Source organism: Amblyraja radiata, chromosome 16 (assembly GCF_010909765.2).
Source record: "Amblyraja radiata isolate CabotCenter1 chromosome 16, sAmbRad1.1.pri, whole genome shotgun sequence".
Lineage (NCBI taxonomy): Eukaryota > Metazoa > Chordata > Chondrichthyes > Rajiformes > Rajidae > Amblyraja > Amblyraja radiata.
Window position 1 is genome coordinate 31,595,968 of NC_045971.1, and position 23,155 is coordinate 31,619,122.

At 41.0% G+C, this 23,155-nt stretch overlaps 1 protein-coding gene across 11 annotated transcripts in view; it reads left to right on the forward strand.

Moving 5' to 3' along the window:
* gpatch8 (G-patch domain containing 8) overlaps nucleotides 1-23,155 on the forward strand; it is a 154,254-nt gene that overhangs the window by 122,873 nt on the left and 8,226 nt on the right. For all 11 annotated transcript variants that reach the window (XM_033035398.1, XM_033035399.1, XM_033035405.1 and 8 more), the window contains 2 exons: nucleotides 11,825-11,968; nucleotides 22,881-23,011. In XM_033035398.1, coding sequence (XP_032891289.1) covers nucleotides 11,825-11,968; nucleotides 22,881-23,011 — 275 coding nt within the window. The remainder of the gene's footprint in view (nucleotides 1-11,824; nucleotides 11,969-22,880; nucleotides 23,012-23,155) is intronic.

Sequence of the window (23,155 nt, forward strand, 5' to 3'; positions counted from 1 at the left end):
ACCATGAACACTTCCCAGTATTGAAAAATGTCAAGTGGATTGAGATTACATTATTCCCATCAATGCAGATGTTCCATTTGAACTAATTTTTATATGGAGCCGTATCATAGGAACAAGAACCAATAGGTTTTCATCATCATCCCTGGTTTTGCTTTTACAATATCAGCCCAAAGAGTGGGGATAGAGGGGAAATCAGCTGTTGTCTACTGTTTTCCTTCCACATAATCATTCCTTTCCTTGATTCCCAAGATGGCAGTCATCTGTCCACTATAAATTTACCCATTGCTCAGATGGGACATTTTATTAGACCATCAGAATTCCTTCAGCCTATCTGCAGCCTGAAGAATCTTTGCATCACAATTCCCACAAGTGCTGCCACGTATCCCACTTCACCCTACATTTTTCCACTTAATCATTTATGCATATCTCAACAACTGCTTAAACTGCCGTATATGCTTTATCTTGTGTCTTTATCTTTTGATCTGAGACTAAAATCGACAATAAAGGATTATTTTGCTCTAGGTTATGTATCAGTTTACAAATATTACAAACTAATTTTTTGCATTGTATTCTTACCATTTATGGGATATGGGATAAAAAATCTGTCTTGATTTGAACTTCTTCACCTGCATTGTGACTGTTCTCCCCCAACACACTTGCTAAATCAATGTTGATGTGATATTTCATCAAAATTTATATTTTTGACTTTTAATTTCTGATTAACATAATAATTAAGGCTATAAACAACAGCACGCTGTTGGTCATAAGCAGTTTCAGTTTAGTTTATTGTCACATGTACCGAGGTATAGTGTAAAGCTTTTGTTGCATGCTATCCAGTCAGCAGAAAGACGATATATGATTACAGTCGAGCCAGTGATTAGGGAATAATGTTTAGTGCAAGGAAAAGCTAGCAAAGTCTGATCAAGGATAGTCTGAGGATCACCAAAGAGGTAGATAGTAGTTCAGCATTGCTCTCTGGTTGTAGTGGGATGGTTCAGCTGTCTGATAACAGCTCGGAAGAAACTGTCCCTGAATATGGAGATGTGCATTTTTATACTTCTATATCTTTTGCCTGATGGGTGAGGGGAGAAGAGAGTAGCTAGGGTGTGATTCGTCCTTGATTATGCTGTTGGACTTGCAGAGCCAACGTGAGGTATAAATGGAGTCAATGGAAGGGAAGTTGGTTTGTATGATGGTCTGGCCTGCATCTACAATTATCTGTAATTTCTTGCTGTCTTGGATGGAGCTGTTCCAAAACCATGCTGTGATGCATCTGATAACATGCTTTCTATGGCGCATCTGTAGAAGTTGGTAAGAGTTGTTGAGGACATGCCAAACTGTCCAAGCCTTCTAAGGAAGTAGAAGCGTTGGTGTGCTTTAAAAAAAAATGGATAGCTGCCTTGTCATTTCACCTGCAGTTCTTCGTTGGGGGATGAAATGTATTTTAGTGTACTTTGATCACACATTATGGCAAGACTCCACACTTCAACAGTGTGTTCCTTGGTAATTATGAACATTTGGTAATGTGCTCCCAGTTATATGCCTTTTAGTTTAATTCATATATCCACAGTGCAATTCACTGCTTTGCATTGTTCAACGCAAATTCATTATTTAGGATATCAAGGATTGGGATGCTTGTTACAAATGCAGATTAAAAATATTTATATTTATATTTATGTTGATACAGTTTGGAAAATATATAATGTTCATTGATTAGTAAGATTATTGATTTCAAAGTATTTTCATCAAATAGGAATTGCTCCTTTGTTTTAAATTACTTTGGTAACTAAAATATTTTCACTTAAAGTCAGCCTTTTGCAATTGACTCATTTTCTTTTTGGGAGGTGCCTGGGAAAGGATGAATTGATGCTTTGTGCACTTGCTGTTTTTTAATAGCTTACACTTCAGAGAGAAGGTGCAGAATACATATGTTGTATGAAGATGTCTAATATTGGCTACTATTGTTGTCAATGGCAGTAATGCACTTTCATACCAGGCAGATATAGCATTTATTTAGCCAGTCGGTTAAAAACATCTGTTAGTTCCGAATTAATGGAATTCGCATAGAAATTGCTTGAATTGATGATATTGTGCACCGATGCCTTTATTATGCTGCAGTGGGAACTTCACAGGGTTGTTTAGGTCAAACAGTGAGAGGCAGAACAAAAGCTGGCACTCATCACTTGGATTGTTTGAATTTCAACAACAATCAGATTGTTTTCCCAAATTGAATCAAATGAAGGTAAATTGTTGATCAAAATAGCAGAGACGGGCATATCTACATTCTCTTGAACCTTTTATGAAAGCATTTAATATTTCTGGTTCACTTGATGAGTCTAAATAAAATCAGTTATTTATATATTTTTTATATCAGTTATTTATCTCTTCATTGTTGCTGCCTCACCCGCTGAGTTTCTCCAGCATTTTTGTCTACCTTTGATTTTTCCAGCATCTGCAGTTCATTCTTAAACACTTTATGTTTTTTACAGTACCTTTCAATAGTTTTGCGTTTTATTCAAAACTAACCCCATGGGTGGATTGCCACTTAAGCCTCCAATTGTTTTATCCAGTTAGCTGCTTGAATATTCTAACTTCCTACTCCGAATGTTCAATTTCAATAGAAGTACAGGTGCACAACCTTTTATCCGAAAGCCTTGGGACCAGACACTTTTCGTAATTCAGAATTTGTCGGCCTTCGGAATGGAAATTTTTTAGCGTAGATTTTAATGGCTGGCTCAGTGGTAGAGTGCTCGGCTCATATCCGCAAGGTCGCGAGTTTGCGCCTTGATCCCGGCAGTTACTCGGTCGTGAGTTTGAGTCTTCAATGTAGTTTTTTCTTGCAGAATAAATGTTTGTATGAAATGCAGTGTAGGAGAGGTGTACTGACTGTGTGGGCAGAACTTTGGAAGTGATTGCCCACCAGTATAAAAAGCCGCTGTGTCTCCCTGTCCCTGGGATAGCAGGGGGCGATCAAACAGCACAATACCCCCCTCCCCCTCCAACTCCAGAGGAATCCGCTCCCCGATGGGCCGCTACGGCGACAAGTGGCAGTTTGCCCACAGCCCGAGCTGCGCCCCCTCATCCGCCACCCCAAGAACAAGACGTACCTTGCACACCATCAGCTTCTGCCCCTACGTGTTCCTCTGGAGTTGGAGCGGGGCTGGGCTGGAGTTGCTGCTGGCTGTGGGTCTCTGGATCTCCGTGCTTGCAGTGGGCCTGGGGGTCGGTGTCCCGTTGGTCCTGACGTCTCCGGCCACCCCCCTGGACTGGAGCTGAGACTGGGAACTGTACCGCCCTTGCCCCCTCCCTCTGCAACTGCAAACAACCCCACTCTCCTGCAAGGGCGGTACAGTTCCCGGAGGATGGCAAGTGGCCGGAGACGTCAGGACCAACAGGAACCCGCTCCCCGATGGGCCCCTACGACGCCCCGAGCTGCGCCCCGTCATCCGCAACCCAGGTTCCTCTGTAGTTGGAGCGGGGCTGGGCTGGGCTGCTGTTGGCTGTGGGTCTCTGGGATCTCCGTGCTTGCAGTGGGCCTGGGGGTCGGTGTCCCGATGAGGGGGCGCAGCTCGGGGAACGGCTTCTGGTGGTCCTGACGTCTCCGGCCAGTTTGCAGTTTTCCTCTGGAGTTGGAACGGGGCTGGGCTGCTGCTGGCTGTGGGTCTCTGGGATCTCCGTGCTTGCAGTGGGCCTGGGGGTCGGTGTCCCGTTGGTCCTGACGTCTCCAGTGACTGGCACTGACCTGCTGTCATCGCCGACGTGAAGACAGTGCAAAGCCCCCGCGCCGGTGCAATGAGCGGGGAGCTGGAGAGGGGAGGGAAGGGGTCACACACATGGCCGGGAAGCAGAGGGGTGTAGGTGGGGTGAAACTGAAGGGAGCGACAATCTGCTGCTGCCTGCCCGCTGAGTTAAAAAGTTCCCACGCAAGACTCACGATACACTGTGTATCGTGAGTCTACCGTGGGAACTTTTTAACTCAGCGGGCAGGCAGCAGCATATTGTCAATTATTAACCCTCCCGCGCAATATACCCTCACCTTCTCTTTTATGAATCGGGATTTAGTTCCCCTTTCTTCAAGGACCGACCGGAGGTTCCGCTGTCACCTCTGCGGGCCGCCCTCGGTGAACGTTTTCAAGGACCTTTCTTCAAGGACCGAAAAAATGTCCGCTATTCGGAGGTTTTCGTTATTTGGAACTTCGGATAAAAGGTTGTGCACCTGTACTTGATCGTCAGTTCAATTGTTTATCCATTTTTCACAATGTTATCAGAGCCAGGTTTCAGCGTGCAATGTAACCACTGTCTTGCTTGCATTTTGAATCTTGCCATTCTGGAAATTTGTCTGGTCATTTCTGGATGCGTTTAACTCATTTGATCGTTTTTTTCCCAATTAATTTAACTGCCAGCATTCTTATCATGCTAACCCATTTTATCATACCTAGAGAAGTGTGTTTAATTACCATATGTACCAGGATTGCAACAATGAAATGCCTCTTGCTGCAGCTAAACAGGCCCATCAATACAACACAGCAAATAAATATACAATCAAGAAGTCTATAAATTAATAATCAAAGGTACCTGTACTAGGTAACTAGACCATAATAGACCAAAACCTATTGTTGATTTCTATTTTCAAAGTCATACACCTTTACTCAGCATCACCATTTCATTCAGTATATCCAATACTTTTCTGTAGCAGGCAAGTACAGTACAATGTAAGCCAGCAAAAAATGCAGGTTCACATTTCAAGTGTAGTGTTCAAAGCAGAAACAAAATTGTAATAGGCACGCAGAGCTGGAGTAACTCAGTGGGTCAGACAGCATCTCTGGAGGAAAGGAATAGGTGAAATTTCGGGTCTAGACCCTTCTTCAAATCGTAAAAGTAGTTTGGGGGCCTCCCATATCTTCCTGAACCAGCTGAATACTCTCACACCAAAGCTTGCTACCCCAAATCAGCAGATGTGATAAAACAAAGTTATCTTGTGGGAGAAGATAGGCACAGAAAGCTGGAGTAACTCAGCGGGTCAGGCAGCATCTCTGAAGAGAAGGAATGGGTGACGTTTAGGGTCGAGACCCTTCTTCAGATTTGCTAACTAGTTTGTATTAAATATAAGCATGACTTGCATGGTCTAGTTGTTTGAGTATTTGCAGGTATCTGTGAAAATGTAACCTGTTCCACTAATACACCATCTGTGGGTATCTATGGTCTCTGCTTACCACGCGAGTTTGTGACATTCCATAATTAGGAGCACATCATAGTTTGTGATTCAGTATGTGGGCAGTTTAAAAAATGGAAAATTAAGATGTTACCAAAGTCCTCAGTGCATTCTACATTAGGACCCAGCCTATTACCTCAGTATTGAAATCAAACCCCTTTGGTTTGTCATTTTTATCCCTCCCTGGTTGATTTTGTTTTCTCGCCCTCACCTTTAATTTACACTGCATCTACTTCAACTTGAGTATAAGTTTGTAAGGACTGCCGTGTGAACAGTGCCACAAATGCATTTTTGTAAGTTATTCAAAGTTCAATCCAACAGGTATAAATTAAAATAGTAAGTTCTGTGATTGCAATGGATTTAATATTCAAATTTCATGCCCTGGTTTAGATTCCAGATGGAATCCTGGCATAACCAGGTCATGAAATCCAAATGCAGAGCCAATTTGGTGTTTTCCCTTGTCCGTTCACACTAAAGAGCATCCATAAAGATTTCACACTGGTCTGATCAAACATGGTTTCTTTGTGTCTGCCGTTCCAAGCTGATATTTTTATAATTCATTTCGGCTGAAGAAACCTTTTGAATTTTGGATTTGTTTTCTGAAGTCTATGCACTACAGTTGCTAATAATTTACTCCTGTGGAAGAAAATACGTTTTTTTTGTGTCCTCTGTCGTGGAATATCTGATGCTGCGATGTCTCCCATATGACCCATCTTCCTATGAAAGATTGGAACATATTCAGTCCTATGATAAATGTGAAGCACCAATACTGGCGCTAGCACGTTGTGAATTTCCCCAGGGAATCATTGATGGTTGAGCAGCTCGTGAATGGGATTAGGAGCAGGAGCTGAGACACTGACTTCCAGCACGATGGTGTCCTTGCTGGAAAAGCAGTTGGATAGTGGACTAAATTTCACATACAATCTCTTAAATGCACCCACTTGAAGAAAGAGTTACTCGGGTCAACATTAATATTACAGCTGTGCTTAATATAGCAGAGTATGTACTAGATGTACCAAATTGATTGAAAAGTTACTTTTTTTCGGAGATTAACTTTGGAGCAAGACATTCATTTTTGAGTTTGGGATGGGCATGTCTTCCGAAAGAATAGGTCGAAGCCAAAACATTGACATCTATAATGTACTTCATATTTAAAAGACAATATCCAAATTTAAGATAATCAGCTTCCTTTATTTTGATTCTTGTTATTTCTAAAATTACAATCTTCCAGCAAAGTTTCTTTGACCTTGATATTTTGTTGTGCAAAAGATCATTGATGTGAAATAGATGGCAGTTATCAGATCGTGTTTGATGTCTAGTTAAATGAGAAATGGTTTTAACAAGCTTGCATTACACTGAGTTCATTGTAGCAAAGGCATTTGTGCACACAATCTTCATAAAATTATGTGTAATCACGACTTGCTGTGTGGCCCTTTGATTTATAACTTGGTTTTACAATCTATTTAAACTTTAAAACGCACAATAAAGAAATTAAAGTCCAAAAACCCAGATTGAAGTATTGCAATGATTGCTGTGTGTGTCTGCATTTATCAATAGATCTCATAACAGAATATTTATCATTTGGTTCAATAATGTAATAGCAATTGATCTTTTAGTAACATCTGAAAATAAGAATATATTCAATTGGGGGGAAAAAGTGGTCACTCAATCCTTTTTTTGGTCTTCTGTTCAGCATGCTAAATTCATTTTCTAAGGAATCGCAACACAATTTGGTATTTGTCAAATCTATAGCAGTTAACGTGAAGGATTTTTCTGTGTTAGGTTCAACGCATTGTCATTGTGACAGAAATCCATGTCTTGTAACTTGACTTAGTGTAGCTCTTACCTACCACTACATATGAAAGATAACTTAATTTCTCCAATACCTCAGCTCATCAGCTATAATTCTCTGCCGTTGCTATTTCCACATTGAACTGTTCCAATCCACTTCTGCCCAGCTTCCCATTATTCACTAAATGCCAGCTCACCAAATCTATTCTGTCCAAACTCTTGTATATCATTTACATTCTCATTGATTTTCAGCCTATATTTTAACATCTTTTCATTTAAATCTACCATTGACCTCCTACTTCCTTGTAACAGCAGTCAGATCTGCTAGCATCCCTAGTTCTGTCTCACCAATATTGTAATTTTGATTCCTTTTCTATATCCTTCTTATTTTTTTGTATTTTCTGCCACCATCCAAGTCACCATTGTTTAAAACTCTGCTGGCCATGGTTCCCCTTTCTAAATCTCTCTCTGGTGCTTTTCACAAAAAGTTCCTGAACAATTACATCTTTACGTCTTTCGGTCAGTACTTTTGATATTGTACTTTTGCACCTTGTTTTATGCAGCATCATAGGATGTTTTACCTTGTTCATAGTACCAGAAACTGGAAGGCGTTCCTTTTACTTGGTCTGGCAAAGGTTGATTAAATATTTCTGAAATCATATGTCAACCATGCGAATAACTACTATATCGGACAGATTTCCCCATTGGGACGATGATACATAAATTGGTAAATGGATCTGCTACTGAGCACAATTAAAGATGCATGGCCTATTTTGTGGGCCTAGAACAAGAAACAGCCTACCCAGCACTTTAAATCATAAGAAAAGGCAGCCCCTTAATTCTTGAGTTGAATGGTCCGGTGAAATACAGGTAGAGTTTTGATAATTGCTAATTACTTGGACACTTTGTGCTTGTCTAAGTTTGTGTAAGATGTAGCAATAAAAGAGAGGAGATAGTGTCACTGAAAATTTTAGTTTGTGATTGCTACCTCATTCTTTGGAGCATTATTGTGATTATTTCTTTGGCAAATTAAAATGCATCTTTGTTGCAAAGCCACATTTTTAGTTAAAGCTTAATATTGGTGACATTTCATTAGTTTTACAGGTTAGTTAATAATCCCAAATAAAGTGGAAAAAATCTACCTATGAATTTTATCAAAATGTATAACTTTTTTACGGACCAATGTTGGAGATAGTCAGCAGAGTCCCCAAGGTTTTATCCATTTGATCTGAAACTGATAATGCGGTAAAAACTTCCATTTGCCGAAAACTGACATTTAACTAGGCTAGTGAAAGAAGATTTAGGTTTAATATTGTCACGAGGTACAGTGAAAAGCTTTGTTTTGCATACTGTCCAATCAGTTTAGTTAATACTATACATAAGTATAAACACATCAAATTTGAGCACAGTAGATAGAGCACATAAGAAAGCTACAGCATGCAGAATATGGTTCTAAGCATTGTACCGCAATGTAGACAAGATCCATTGTCTACAGTGGGGTAGAAATAGTGTTTAAGTATTTTTACGGTGGCATTTCTGTTTAGATTTTTCGGGCTGCTATGAGCAAACTGGTTCATTTTGCTGAAACCTTACAGAGTGCTCAGGTTTGTGATTGAAAGTTTTGTAAGCTGCTTTTCAAGCATTTCCAATCACCTGCAACCAATGTTTTAAGTCACACTGTCTTAGTTTGTGAAAGAAAATAGCGTGACAGACAGCGGACTGTTAATTCTAGATAACAGACCGATCTTAAGGCATCAATCTCCTGACTTATTTAAGAACCTTCAGTTTCAGCTGCACTCAGTGAATGGATCTCTGGCATGCTACACAAAGATGAACACTGCAATGTAATTTACATTTATAGGACCCATTGGCCAGGCGTGGAGTACATGTAGAAGAGTACCTGGGACACTACGTGAAAGTATGCACTTGATGTTCGCAAAGCTTGCACATATTTTTGAGCTGAGCAATGACATTTTATGCTCTTATAGGTTTGGTATTAATTTGAGTTTAATCGTGCATGATTAATAATCAATGGGAGGCTTTAGTTGTAATCATTATGTGTGTAGTCAATGCAGTATATACTATAGAATGATTTTCTTAAAAATGAAATGCTACATAATTCGAGGCAGTTTCACCTTGCTGCCCATGTTCCAGTTTCAAATGTGGTCTGCACACTGGTACAAATTGTGGTTCACAACCATTGCCAAATGACCACCCTGTGCTTGGTTCTAAGTGTGAAGTTGGTTATTATGTGTTTGACGTATTCCTTAAACATACACATCAGTTATCTACGTGCATTTTACATATGCCACACAGAGATTCCTGGATCCTCGTGTTATTGGGTGTGCATAATGTAGCTTTTTGCACTAAAAGGCATTAAAAGTGTACATTTGGGCCATAAAAAATGGCAGATACTGAACATCAAAAATGAGTGATTTCTGAATTAATTTAGCAGATAGCTATAACACTTTTTTCAACTTTATATATTTTGCCATCAATATCTTTGTTCTATTTGACCCGTTTGTTTCAGCAAGCATATTATTTTGTGTGCACAATTGCCAGTGTGGGCTGTTGACGTAAAAAGTTGTGCCTATTTTAATATGCTTGATTGCTTTTCAAATTATTTGTGGGTTCTGTCTGAAAGCAGTGCAAATTCCTCTTAAGTAAAGAGAAGATCATATTCTCAGGTTTGTACTTCAAAGATCTTGCAGTGTTATGACAACAGTCGTATAGTTCTTGCCAAAGATGTATTTATGTGAAAAAAAGACCACAAAGTGCTGGAGTAACGCAGCAGGTCAGGCAACATCTCTGGAGAACATGGGCAGGTGACGTTTCGGGTCGGGTCCCTTCTTCAGACTCTAATGTGGATCCAGCTGAGAATAAATTAAAGTTGAGGTCCATTGCTGGTCTGGGTGAGTGAGGCCCGGAGCTGCGGGAGAGGCAGAGCGAGGGCCTGCTGGTGCCAGCCAGCGCATGGCAGAGTGTAGGATCACAGGGTGGAAGGAGAATTATTGCGAGAAGCAGTTGATGGAAAGTTTGTGATCTCCAAAGATGCTGACTAACCGCCGAATTAGTCCAGCACTTTGTCTTTTATTGCGTTTTATGTAAACCATGCTGCAGTTCCTTTTTTACATTTATCCGCAAGTTCTGTTCACCACTATTAAATATTGAAGGAAATTACCCGAAATTCGGGAAATTCTGGTTGTTTTCAGGTAATTTTAGGGAAATTAAATAATAATTTCTGAAAATTTTCCGGCCCTCCCCAACTGCGCATGTTTGACTGCCGCCCCAACTGTGCACGAGCAGATACCGGGCCCACTGTGTACGCGCGGGGAGACGCAAAGGGGTCCAATCAGGCCCGCGGGATGATTTGCGGATAAAAGGTATGTGCCCGTATATTTGCAACCATCCGCGCCTGCGCAGTTGGAGGAGGCCCGTCAGCAGCGTCACAATTGAAAATGGCGCCGGTGACGTGATAGTGATGCCGTCTCCCCGTGCAGGCGCAGTGGGCCCAGTATCCGCGCGTGCACAGTTGGGGTTGCAGTCGCACATGCACAGTTGGGGAAGGCTTACCAGGCTGGGAAATACCATCAAATTCCAGGTAATTTGGAATTCTATTTCAGGAAAAAAAAATGTTGAGGTGTGGAAGCACTGGTTAAGCATCATTCTGAATATATGGAGAGGTCTGTTACTTTTATAGAAAGATAGAACATGCATGAGTGTAAAAAATAATTGATGTTAGGCTCAAGATTTCCTGAGCAAACTTACAGTAAAATTAATTTTAGAGTTGTAAATGAGCTAAAGTCTATCTACAGACTTATCACAGCATTGGATCGTTTGAAATTTGCACAACTATATGCGGTCTTACTCAACGTCAGTAGTCTGACAACTTCTATTATTTGAGTGACAGATTTCAACTTCTGACAGCATTTATCAGAACCATTTAAAAAATAACGTAATATTTTGAAGAAAGTATGATGATTTCCATGTATTCTTCATGCAGCAGTTTAAAATGCTACCTATATGTAAAACTATTTCTGAAGTTTTACATCTGAGTTGGTGAAAATTATGTTGTATTTAGGACTCTTTGCTAACTAGGATTCCTTTCGCTTGCATGAATTGTGACATATTAAGTTGATCTTTTTATCTCTGAATCTGTGTCAAATTAGTTTGTGACTTGTATGAGAGTTTCACCTACTTCCCTGTGCTGGCCATCAGGATTCTGCATTAGATATTTGAACATTCTCAATTATTCTCTAGTAGCTGGAGGCTCTTAATACAAAGCCACATTTGGTAAATAACATTGAATTGCCAATTTTTATGAATTGCTTAAGCTGGAAACAGGAAAACAAATATTCTTGTTTTTATGAAGATTATGTTACTCCTCTGTGGTGGGGTAGTAAAGTTGCATTGCTTCCAGGGATGGTAAAGTTGTCCTGAGGGAACTTGATACAGACTCCAAGTTATCGAATATATAGAAATACTCGTATCCCACTGCTTGCTCCCCCAAAGATTTGTCTTATTGTCAGAGCTGTTTTATAATATACACATTATTCAAAATAGATTACAGCCAGTGTGAATCAGGGACATAAAACCTGCATAATAGCATCATTTCATCTAGTCCACATAGGCATATTGCTGCTAAATTAAGTCCTGAATCATCAATTTATATACCCAGTGCCATCTCTGTAAGGAACTAAATGACATTAGATACACTGCCAAGGTCCAGTGCGTATTTACTTGCAAAGTTCAATTGTGTTACTTATGACTTTCTTCTCAGTTTCACATATTAATGTTTTCCCATCTTTCTCTTATTCATAGGACTATGCTGAAAAGGAAAAGGCAATTGCAAAAGCTTTAGAAGACCTGAGAGCAAATTTTTACTGTGAATTGTGTGATAAGCAGTACCAAAAACATCATGAGTTTGACAACCACATCAATTCCTACGATCATGCTCATAAGCAGGTAAATTGATGCAATGCGCAGAACCAATATTCTGAAACTTATCATTCGGGATTAATAGAAAAAGTTTGTGTTCAGTTGCTGAAGGTTTCCGATCTGAGCGAAGGAAAATTTGTTGGGAAAGGTCTAAACCACTTTGAACTAACAAGTAATATTTGATTTGATTTTTTTTTAACTGATCCTGACATCTTGACTGGCTTAGGCTGATTGGGCTGTGGGGTCCATATCTGTTCCCAAAATTTGTTCAATTCGTCCCATTCCTCCTCTCTTATTTCCCTGATATGCATTCTCCATATAGATGCAGTGTTGACTGCAGGATCAAGCCCACTTCAAAATAGATCTGTGACACAGCAGTGTCCATTTCTGCTGATTCTGACTTGGGACATGGGATAGCCGAATCAGTTTTACTCAACTTGAAAGAGGTACCTTTCGGTTTTTGTTCTGTTTCAGATGCTTTTTTGCATACCTGGCAGAAAAGCCAACTTCCATGACATTTCCACTTCAATCCATAATATTTTGTCAAAAATAAGAATGCAAAGATTTACAGTTGGTCAGTACAAAGGCAAACAATAAGATTGCTCTTTTAATGATTTTGTTGACCAAGCCAACAATTTCCAGCTCAATTTGCCTATCTGCACCCCTGCCTCAGCCTACCTCATGCTGAAACTTTCATCAATGCTTTATCTGCAGATGCAAGTATTTCAGTTGTATTCTAATCCATGTTGTATTTTATCGTCTGTACACTTTAGTTTATCTAAAGCTCTTTTGCCCCTTGCACCAAATCCTATCCATCCATTACCGCAATGCTCTCCTATCTGCATCTATTAAAAAGTGCCTTGCCTATAAAGTTCTCAAACTTGAGTTCAAATCCTTGCATCTTTCGAACCACCTTTAACACTTCAATCTTCAAAACATTAGCAACTTGTATCTCTAAACTAAAGTAATTGATTTCCTTCACATCAACCAATGTATTCAACTGCTGAGGACATCAATTCTAACTCAAGCCCTCAACCAGAGGAGGTAGTTGAGGCGGGGACTATCCCATTGTTTAAGAAACAGTTGGACAGGTACATGGATAGGACAGGTTTGGAGGGATATGGACCAAGCGCAGGCAAGTGGGACGAGGGAAGCTGGGACAGTGTTGGGCGAGTTGGGCCGAAGGGCCTGTTTCCGCACTGTATCACTCTATGATTCTAAACCCTTCTAATTCTCTCCTCTTGCAATAATCCTTACGAACCCACTTTGCCAACTCCTTTATTACTGTCATTTTGCTTCCCAGTCTGGCTTAATGATAATTTTTAATAACTTGAATGGAAATTGGTCACAAGCCATCATATACAGTGGCTTGCAAAAGTATTCATACCCCTTGAACTTTTCTACATTTTGTCACGTTACAACCACAAACGTAAATGTATTTTATTGGGATTTTATGTGATAGACCAACACAAAGTAGCGCATAATTGTGAAGTGGAAGGAAAATGATACATGGTTTTCAAATTTTTTTACAAATAAAAAACTGACAAGTGTGGCGTGCAAAAGTATTCAGCCCCCTTTACTCTGATACCCCTAAATAAAATCCAGTGCAACCAATTGCTGTCAGAAGTCACCTAATTAGTAAATAGAGTCCACTTGTGTGTAATCTAATCTCAGTATAAATACAGCTGTTCTGTGAAGGCCTCAGAGGTTTGTTAGAGAACATTAGTAAACAAACAGCATCATGAAGCCCAAGGAACACACCAGACAGGTCAGGGAAAAAGTTGTGGAGAAGTTTAAAGCAGGGTTAGGTTATAAAAAAAATATCCCAAGCTTTGAACATCTCACGGAGCACTGTTCAATCCATCATCCGAAAATGGAAAGAGTATGGCACAACTGCAAACCTACCAAGACATGGCGGTCCACCTAAACTGACAGGCCGGGCAAGGAGAGCATTGATCAGAGAAGCAGCCAAGAGGCCCATGGTAACTCTGGAGGAGCTGCAGAGATCCACAGCTCAGGTGGGAGAATCTATCCACAGGACAACTATTAGTCGTGCACTCCACAAATCGGGCCTTTATGGAAGAGTGGCAAGAAGAAAGCCATTGTTGAAAAAAAGCCATAAGAAGTCCTGTTTGCAGTTTGCCACAAGCCATGTGGGGGACACAGCAAACATGTGGAGGAAGGTGCTCTGGTCAGATGAGACCAAAATGGAAGTTTTTGGCCTAAATGCAAAACGCTATGTGTGGCGGAAAACTAACACTGCACATCACCCTGAACACACCATCTCCACTGTGAAACGTGGCGGTGGCAGCATCATGCTGTGAGGATGCTTTTCTTCAGCAGGGACAGGGAAGCTGGTCAGAGCTGATGGGAAGATGGATGGAGCCAAATACAGGGCAATCTTGGAAGAAAACCTGTTAGAGTCTGCAAAAGACTTGAGACTGGGGCGGAGGTTCACCTTCCAGCAGGACAACGACCCTAAACATACAGCCAGAGCTACAATGGAATGGTTTAGATCAAAGCATATTCATGTGTTAGAATGGCCCAGTCAAAGTCCAGACCTAAATCCAATTGAGAATCTCTGGCAAGACTTGAAAATTGCTGTTCACAGACGCTCTCCATCCAATCTGACTGAGTTTGAGCTATTTTGCAAAGAAGAATGGGCAAAAATTTCAGCCTCTTGATGTGTAAAGCTGGTAGAGACATACCCCAAAAGACTTGCAGCTGTAATTGCAGCGAAATGTGGTTCAACAAAGTATTGACTCAGGGGGGCTGAATACTTTTGCACGCCACACTTTTCAGTTTTTTATTTGTAAAAAAATTTGAAAACCATGTGTCATTTTCCTTCCACTTCATAATTATGCACCACTTTGTGTTGGTCTATCACATAAAATCCCAATAAAATACATTTACGTTTGTGGTTGTAACGTGACAAAATGTGGAAAAGTTCAAGGGGTATGAAAATTTTTGCAAGCCACTGTATATCAAGTGCCACGCAGTTGCAGATGCGTTGTCCCGGCTGCCCCATGAGAACTCTGTCGTGGGAAGTGAGAACTCAATCTACGCACTGCAAGTTGTAGATGAAGACTTTCCAGTGACTGTATCAGAAATTGCAGCAGAAACGGAGAAAGACACTGTGCCGAAGAGTGTCTATGAAAAGACAATGAATGGTTGGACTGAAATCGATAGTGGATTAAACTCAGTTCTGAACTCAGAGCTGAAGCCTTTCCATAATCGACGCCATGAATTATCACGTGACAATGAGGCAACCAATCTGTAAGTTTAGTTCTTCATTCTGCCGTCTGGAATATAACAAAATTCACACACACACACACACCTTTTTTATTTCACCTACATAAGTAGTTTGATAACATTGGATTTGGAGGCTCCTTAGCCTTTCTTTAAAAATGAAAGTAGCTGGTGTTCTTATTGGCCTTGTATTCTATCTGAACTGTTCATACTGTGATAATTGCCTTTGAACATTGGTACTTGGGATTTTAGATTGTTTTCATAATACATTCTGACGCTTTGTATGGTTTAATTGTTCTGGAAAATATTGTTGAAATGAAATTATTCTTTCTCAGCTGTCCTAATAATTAAGCTTTCATTCTTCAGCTGTGATCCTGAGAATGATTTGATTATGAAATTAATTAACCAAACCTAGAAAGCTTAGTGTGAGAGTAAACAAGTCTCTGCCTGAGTTATAACTGAAGCATTGTTTTCTCATAGTTAATTTGCTTTTAGGCATGGTGGCTATCAATGTGACACAGCCTTCAGTCATTTCTTATGACATGAAAAGGCAGCAGATGTCAGCAAAGACATGAAAAGCATGCCAAAAATATAGTAGATACTAAAGGGTGAAGAATGTGCAAACTATCACTAGAGAATTAAAGGTAGACAAAAATGCTGGAGAAACTTAACGGGTGAGGCAGCATCCATGGAGAGAAGGAATACGCGACGTTTCGGGTCGAGACCTTTCTTCAGACTGATGTCGGGGGGGGGGGGGGGGAGAGAAAGGAAGACAATAGACAATAGGTGCAGGAGTAGGCCATTCAGCCCTTCCAGCCAGCACCGCCATTCAATGTGATCATGGCTGATCATCCCCAATCAGTACCCCGTTCTTGCCTTCTCCCCATATCCCCTGACTCTGCTATCTTTAAGAGCCCTATCTAGCTCTCTTTTGAAAGTATCCAGAGAACCGGCCTCCACTGCCCTCTGAGGCAGAGAATCCACAGGCTCACAACTCTGTGAGAAAAAGTATTTCCTCGTCTCCGTTGTAAATGGCTTGCCCCTTATTCTTAAACTGTGGCCCCTGGTTCTGGACTCCCCCAACATTGGGAACATGTTTCCTGCCTCTAGCGTGTTCAAACCCTTAACAATCTTATATGTTTCAATAAGATATCCTCTCATCCTTCTAAACTCCAGAGTGCACAAGCCCAACGACTCCATTCTCTCAGCATATGACAGTCCCGCCATCCCGGGAATCAACCTTGTAAACCTACACTACAATCCCTCAATAGCAAGAATGTCTTTCCTCAAATTAGGGGACCAAAACTGCACACAATACTCCAGGTGTGGTCTCACTAGGGCCCTGTACAACTGCAGAATTTCTCCATCTCTGCTGGATCTGCTGTCAAAATGAAGGACAGGTGAGGCCACTCTGGGACATCCCATCACCCTGTCTCTCCCGTTTTGCAGCTCTAGTGAGGCCACGCAGACTGGAAGAACAGCTGCTCCTATTCCGCCCAGGAAGCCTTTAAGCCACTGGCATAAAAATGAATTTTGAATATCCCCTCCCCCTTCTCTACCCAGCATCACTTGCGCACTTGAGGAACAGCACCTCATATTGTGCTTGGGTAGTTTACACCCCAGTGGTACCAACATTAACTTCTCTAATTTTAGATAGCCCTTGCTTTTTCGCTCCTTCCCCTCCCCCTTCCCAGTTCTCCCACTAGTCCTACTGCCTCCACTTCCTTTCTTTGTCCAACTCCAGCGTTGGTTACCATCTCCTCTCGTCTCTACCCCCTAAAGAAGTGATTCACTTCCTCACTTGGATCCACCAGTCACTTGCTAGTTCTTACCCCATGGCTCTTGTCCTACCCCTTCCCCTTACCTCTTACTGTGAGCTAAGTTGCACTCTGACTGTTGACCTTTTTATTTAATTTGTTTTGCCTTCAGATAAAGAGCAAACATAAGCCACCATTGCGAACAGTTGTCCTAATACTTCATAAAAAATGTACAAATAAAAAAAGACAAAACTCCCTGTGGATTCTTTGTATGATGAGCTCCTGTCAGCATTTCTTGTTGATGTTCTCCCATCGTTTCATTTCTCCACATCTGCTAATCTATTCCAACAAGCAATCTGGTTTTTGAGGGTTTCTTTTACATGACTTGCCGGTGATGTCGCCTTTAATGTAGGTTATGTTCTATTTTAAGCTCTCCTCCTGGGAGATAGGGAGGTCTGGATAGCTAAGGCTAATGGCTGGAAGCTGGTGCAGCTAAATGTCAGGAAGAAGCAAGACTGAAGCAACATCAATTAGAGCACAAATTAATTACGGGCAGTGCTAATTCAGTCATTCCACCACTAATGATACCTTGGTACAATTACCTGTACACTTAATATATGCCATTAATATTTAAAGAAACAACTCAGAAGAAATTGCCCTAAGCACATTCTTCACATTTATCTTCAGACTCTTGAGCTTAAAATGAGTGTCTTGAGCTTAAAATGACCCCCAACCAAAGTGAAGTAAGTACTCGCCTTTCCATCCACAATTCCAAATTCTTTGTGATTCTTCTCCTTCAAAGAAAAAAAATCAAGCAGCAGGATAAATTGCATGACCGAAACATAAATAATATAATATTTCATAACTAACCAACACTTGGCACTAGTAAATGGCTTTAAAACGTCCTTTAAAAGAGTGTTAAAAATGACTGTACCAGCAAACTTCGGCGCACCGGATCCACGCGGACCAGCGATCCACATACACTAGCATAACGATCCACATACACTAGCACTATCCTACGCACACTAGGATCAATTTACAATTTTTTTTTACCAAAGCCAAATTAACCTACAAACCTGTATGTCTTTCGAAAGTGGGAGGAAAGCAGAGCATCCAGGGAACACCCATGCGGTCACAGGGAGAATGTACAAATTGAGTAAAGATAGCATCCGTCGTCAGGATCGAACTCAGGTCTCTGGCGCTGTAAGGCAGTAACAACTGCTGCACCACAGTACAGCCCGTGGCACCTCTTTCTGTCTATCTGGTATAAACCTGCATCTGCAGTTAAAATGAATTCTGAAGTGTATAGAAACATCCTATCTGCTCAAGTTTAAACAAATGCTTCAAAACTCAATGGCCGGCGGTTCATTCTACAGCAAGACAATGATCCCAAACATACTGCTAAAGCAACAAAGGAGTTTTTCAAAGCTAAAACAATAGTCATTTCTTGAGTGGCCAAATCAATCACCCGATCTGATCCAAATTGAGCAGGTCTTTTCTATGCTGAAGAGAAAACTTAAGGGGACTAGCCCCCAAAACAAGCATAAGTTAAAGATGGCTGCAATACATGCCTGGCAGAGCATCACCAGAGAAGACACCCAGCAACTAGCGATGTCCATGAATCGCAGACTTTAAGCAGTCATTTCATGCAAAGGATATGCAACAAACATGGCTACTTTCATTTTCATGACATTGCTGTGTTCCAAACATTATGGTGCCCTGAAACGGGGAGACTATGTATAAACACAGCTGTAATTTCTACATGGTGAAACCAAAATATATAAAAATGGCCTTTATTAAAATCTGACAATGTGCACTTTAACCACATGTTTTTTTCTATTACAAATCTCAAATTGTGGAGTACAGAGGCAAATAAATAAATGATGGGTTTTTGTCCCAAACATTATGGAGGCCACTGTGTATAGAAAACCCTTAAAATGCAAGTTTCATGGCTAACTTGTTTGTTAAACTATTACACTTGTTAAACTATTATATCTGTAAGTCTTAGAATGTCATAGAATCATATAGGGAGGATACAGGCTCTTTGGCCCACTTGTCCATGCTGACCAAGATGCCCCACCTAAGCTATGTACCTGTCCAGGTGTATTTTTAGATGTTGTTATAATATCTGCCTCATCTACCTCCTCCGGAAGTTCATTCTATATACAGTGGCTTGCAAAAGTATTCATACCCCTTTAACTTTTCCACATTTTGTCACGTTACAACCACAAACGTAAATGTATTTTATTGGGATTTTATGTGATAGACCAACACAAAGTGGCGCATAATTGTGAAGTGGAAGGAAAATGATACATGGTTTTCAAATTTTTTTACAAATAAAAAACTGAAAAGTGTGGCGTGTAAAAGTATTCAGCCCCCTTTACTCTGATACCCCTAAATAAAATCCAGTGCAACCAATTGCCTTCAGAAGTCACCTAATTAGTAAATAGAGTCCACTTGTGTGTAATCTAATCTCAGTATACATGCAGCTGTTCTGTGAAGGCCTCAGAGGTTTGTTAGAGAACATTAGTGAACAAACAGCATCATGAAGCCCAAGGAACACACCAGACAGGTCAGGGATAAAGTTGTGGAGAAGTTTAAAACAGGGTTAGGTTATAAAAAAATATCCCAAGCTTTGAACATCTCACGGAGCACTGTTCAATCCATCACCCTAAAATGGAAAGAGTATGGCACAACTGCAAACCTACCAAGACATGGCCGTCCACCTAAACTGACAGGCCGGGTAAGGAGAGCATTGATCAGAGAAGCAGCCAAGAGGCCCATGGTAATTCTGGAGGAGCTGCAGAGATCCACAGCTCAGGTGGGAGAATCTGTCCACAGGACAACTATTAGTCGTGCACTCCACAAATCGGGCCTTTATGGAAGAGTGGCAAGAAGAAAGCCATTGTTGAAAAAAAGCCATAAGAAGTCCCGTTTGCAGTTTGCCACAAGCCATGTGGGGGACACAGCAAACATGTGGAGGAAGGTGCTCTGGTCAGATGAGACCAAAATTGAAGTTTTTGGCCTAAATGCAAAACGCTATGTGTGGCGGAAAACTAACACTGCACATCACCCTGAACACACCATCCCCACTGTGAAACATGGTGGTGGCAGCATCATGCTGTGGGGATGCTTTTCTTCAGCAGGGACAGGGAAGCTGGTCAGAGTTGATGGGAAGATGGATGGAGCCAAATACAGGGCAATCTTGGAAGAAAACCTGTTAGAGTCTGCAAAAGACTTGAGACTGGGGCGGAGGTTCACCTTCCAGCAGGACAACGACCCTAAACATACAGCCAGAGCTATAATGGAATGGTTTAGATCAAAGCATATTCATGTGTTAGAATGGCCCAGTCAAAGTCCAGACCTAAATCCAATTGAGAATCTCTGGCAAGACTTGAAAATTGCTGTTCACAGACGCTCTCCATCCAATCTGACTGAGCTTGAGCTATTTTGCAAAGAAGAATGAGCAAAAATTTCAGTCTCTAGATATGCAAAGCTGGTAGAGACATACCCCAAAAGACTTGCAGCTGTAATTGCAGCGAAAGGTGGTTCTACAAAGTATTGACTCAGGGGGGCTGAATACTTTTGCATGCAACACTTTTCAGTTTTTTATTTGTAAAAAAATTGGAAACCATGTATCATTTTCCTTCCACTTCACAAATTATGCACCACTTTGTGTTGGTCTATCACATAAAATCCCAATAAAATACATTTACGTTTGTGGTTGTAACGTGACAAAATGTGGAAAAGTTCAAGGGGCATGAAAACGTTTGCAAGCCACTGTACCCCCACCCTCTGAGTGAAAAAATTGCCCCTCCGGTTCCTATTAAATTTTGCCCCTCTTGCCTTAAACTGGTGTGGTGATGCATATTAACAATAACCCAAACAACAATCCTCTTACCTAGGACATTGCTTTCTCTTTGTTTTTCAGTTATGATTGAAGTTGTTGAAGAAACATACATTTTTTTCTAAGTCAACCTCCATGTAGTTTACACATCCTACAATGTGGAGATTTTATTCAGTTTCCAATGTATGGTAAAAAATACTTTCGAAAGAGAGCTTGGTTCCTAAAATTGTCTATCCATAGAGATTTAGTAGGATGTTGGCTGGATTAGAAAATATTGTCTATGAGGAGGTTGGACAAATTTAGATTATTTTCTCTGGAGCTTCAGAGGCTGAGGGGCAACCTGATGGAAGTGTATACAATTATGAGAGGCATAGATAGGCTAGATAATCTTTGTCCCGAGGTGCAAATGTCAAATACCAGAGAGCACAGGTTTAAGGTGAGAGTGGAAAAGCTTAAAGGAGAATTATTAGACAAATGTTTTTATACAGTGCCAGGTCCCTGGAACATGCTGCTTAGGGAGGTGATGGAAACAGATATGATAACAGTGTTCAGCAGTCATTTAGACAGACACGTGAACAGGCAGTGACTAGACATATAGACGAGGTGGAGGTGGAGGTGGAGGGGGACAGATGTTTGGTATCATGGGCGACACAGGCATCATGGGCCAAAGGGCCAGTTTCTGTTCATATGACCTAAAATATAATCTGCCTTGTTCAGATAATCAAGTCCACGTGGCAGTTTACTACTTTTTAAAAATAAAATTAAAAGTAAATGTTTTATCAGCTTAATGAAACCAGGACAAGAAAAAGGCAACTTCTTTTAAGACACAATTTCTGTTTTTTTCTGATGAGCTGTATTGAGGCATAGATGGTGGTAGGAGAAGGTCAGTTGGCCCTTTGACCTGTTCTGCTATTCTTTATAATACTGCATGACATAGAAACATAGAAACATAGAAAGTAGGTGCGAGAGTAGACCACCAGGTCCGTCGAGCCCGCACCGCCATTCGCTCATGGCTGAACACTAAACAGACACACTTACCCACAAACAGTAGACACAAGACACAGAACACAAGACACTACCCTCCCCTTTATACCGCTATCACCCCTCTCCACCCCAAGAACCTCGTGATCTCCTGGGGGAGGCAAAAAAACGGATAAAAACCCAGGTCCAATTCGGGGAAAAAATCCGGGAAATTCCTCTCCGACCCCAATCCAGGCGATCGACACTTGTCCAGGAGATCACTCAGGTCTTACTATACTAACCATACCTAGGTCCATATCCCTGCCCTCTCCCCGTAGCCCCTTATCCCCTTGGCAGCTAAAAAACCATCTATTTTAGTCTTAAATATATTTAAAGTTTCTGCTTCCACTGCTCCCTGGGGCAGTGAATTCCATAAATTAACCACCCTCTGGGTGAAGAAGTTCTTCCTCATCTCAGTTTTAAAAGAGCCCCCCCTTATTCTGCAACTATGTCCCCTAGTTCTAGTTTCCCCGATCATTGGGAACATCCTCGGTGCATCCACCCGATCAAGGCCCCTCACGATCTTATATGTTTCAATGAGATCGCCTCTCATTCTTCTAAACTCCAAAGAGTAGAGTTCCAGCCTACTTAACCTTTCCTCATATGTCAATCCCCTCATTGCAGGAATTAATCTTGTAAACCTTCGCTGCACTGCCTCCAGGGCTAGTACATCCTTTCTTAACATTCCAGCTGTGGTCTCATAAAGGCCCTGTAAAATTGTATAAAGATATCCTTGCTCCAGGACTCAGAACCTCTTGTAATGAAAGCCAACATACTATTTGATTACTACACCATGTGGTTCTTCACTACAATTCATAATTTCGATGAAATTGTTCTGGAAATGAATCTGTAGGGCCACTGCTCCTCAGCATAAGATGAATCCCAACCCTGCCTCTATCTCCAATTCACTGGCACTAAATACAACCAGCCGATCGGGGCTGGACCACGAATCGATGATGGACCTATAGCTTTTTAAAGAAGGGTGCACTTCACTGGGATGTTTTCAACAGCACTGTTTTAGGAAACTTAATTGAGATGCGCTTTTTTCACTCTTGCACTATTACAGAGATTAAAAGACCTAAAACAGAGAGAATTTGCTCGAAATGTTGCCTCAAAATCACGGAAAGACGAGAAAAAGCAGGAGCGGGCACTTCGGCGCTTCCATGAGCTTGCAGAACTGCGTAAACAGCAGGAATGGTGAGTATTATATTGTCCAGAGCTGCCTTCCCATCATTTTTACAAGTTATAATAAATGGTGACACCCTAGTCTAGTGAAGTATGTAGCAATGTTACAAAATTTTGAGATTTAAAAAATCAAGTCTGCAGTTTATCCCATCAGAT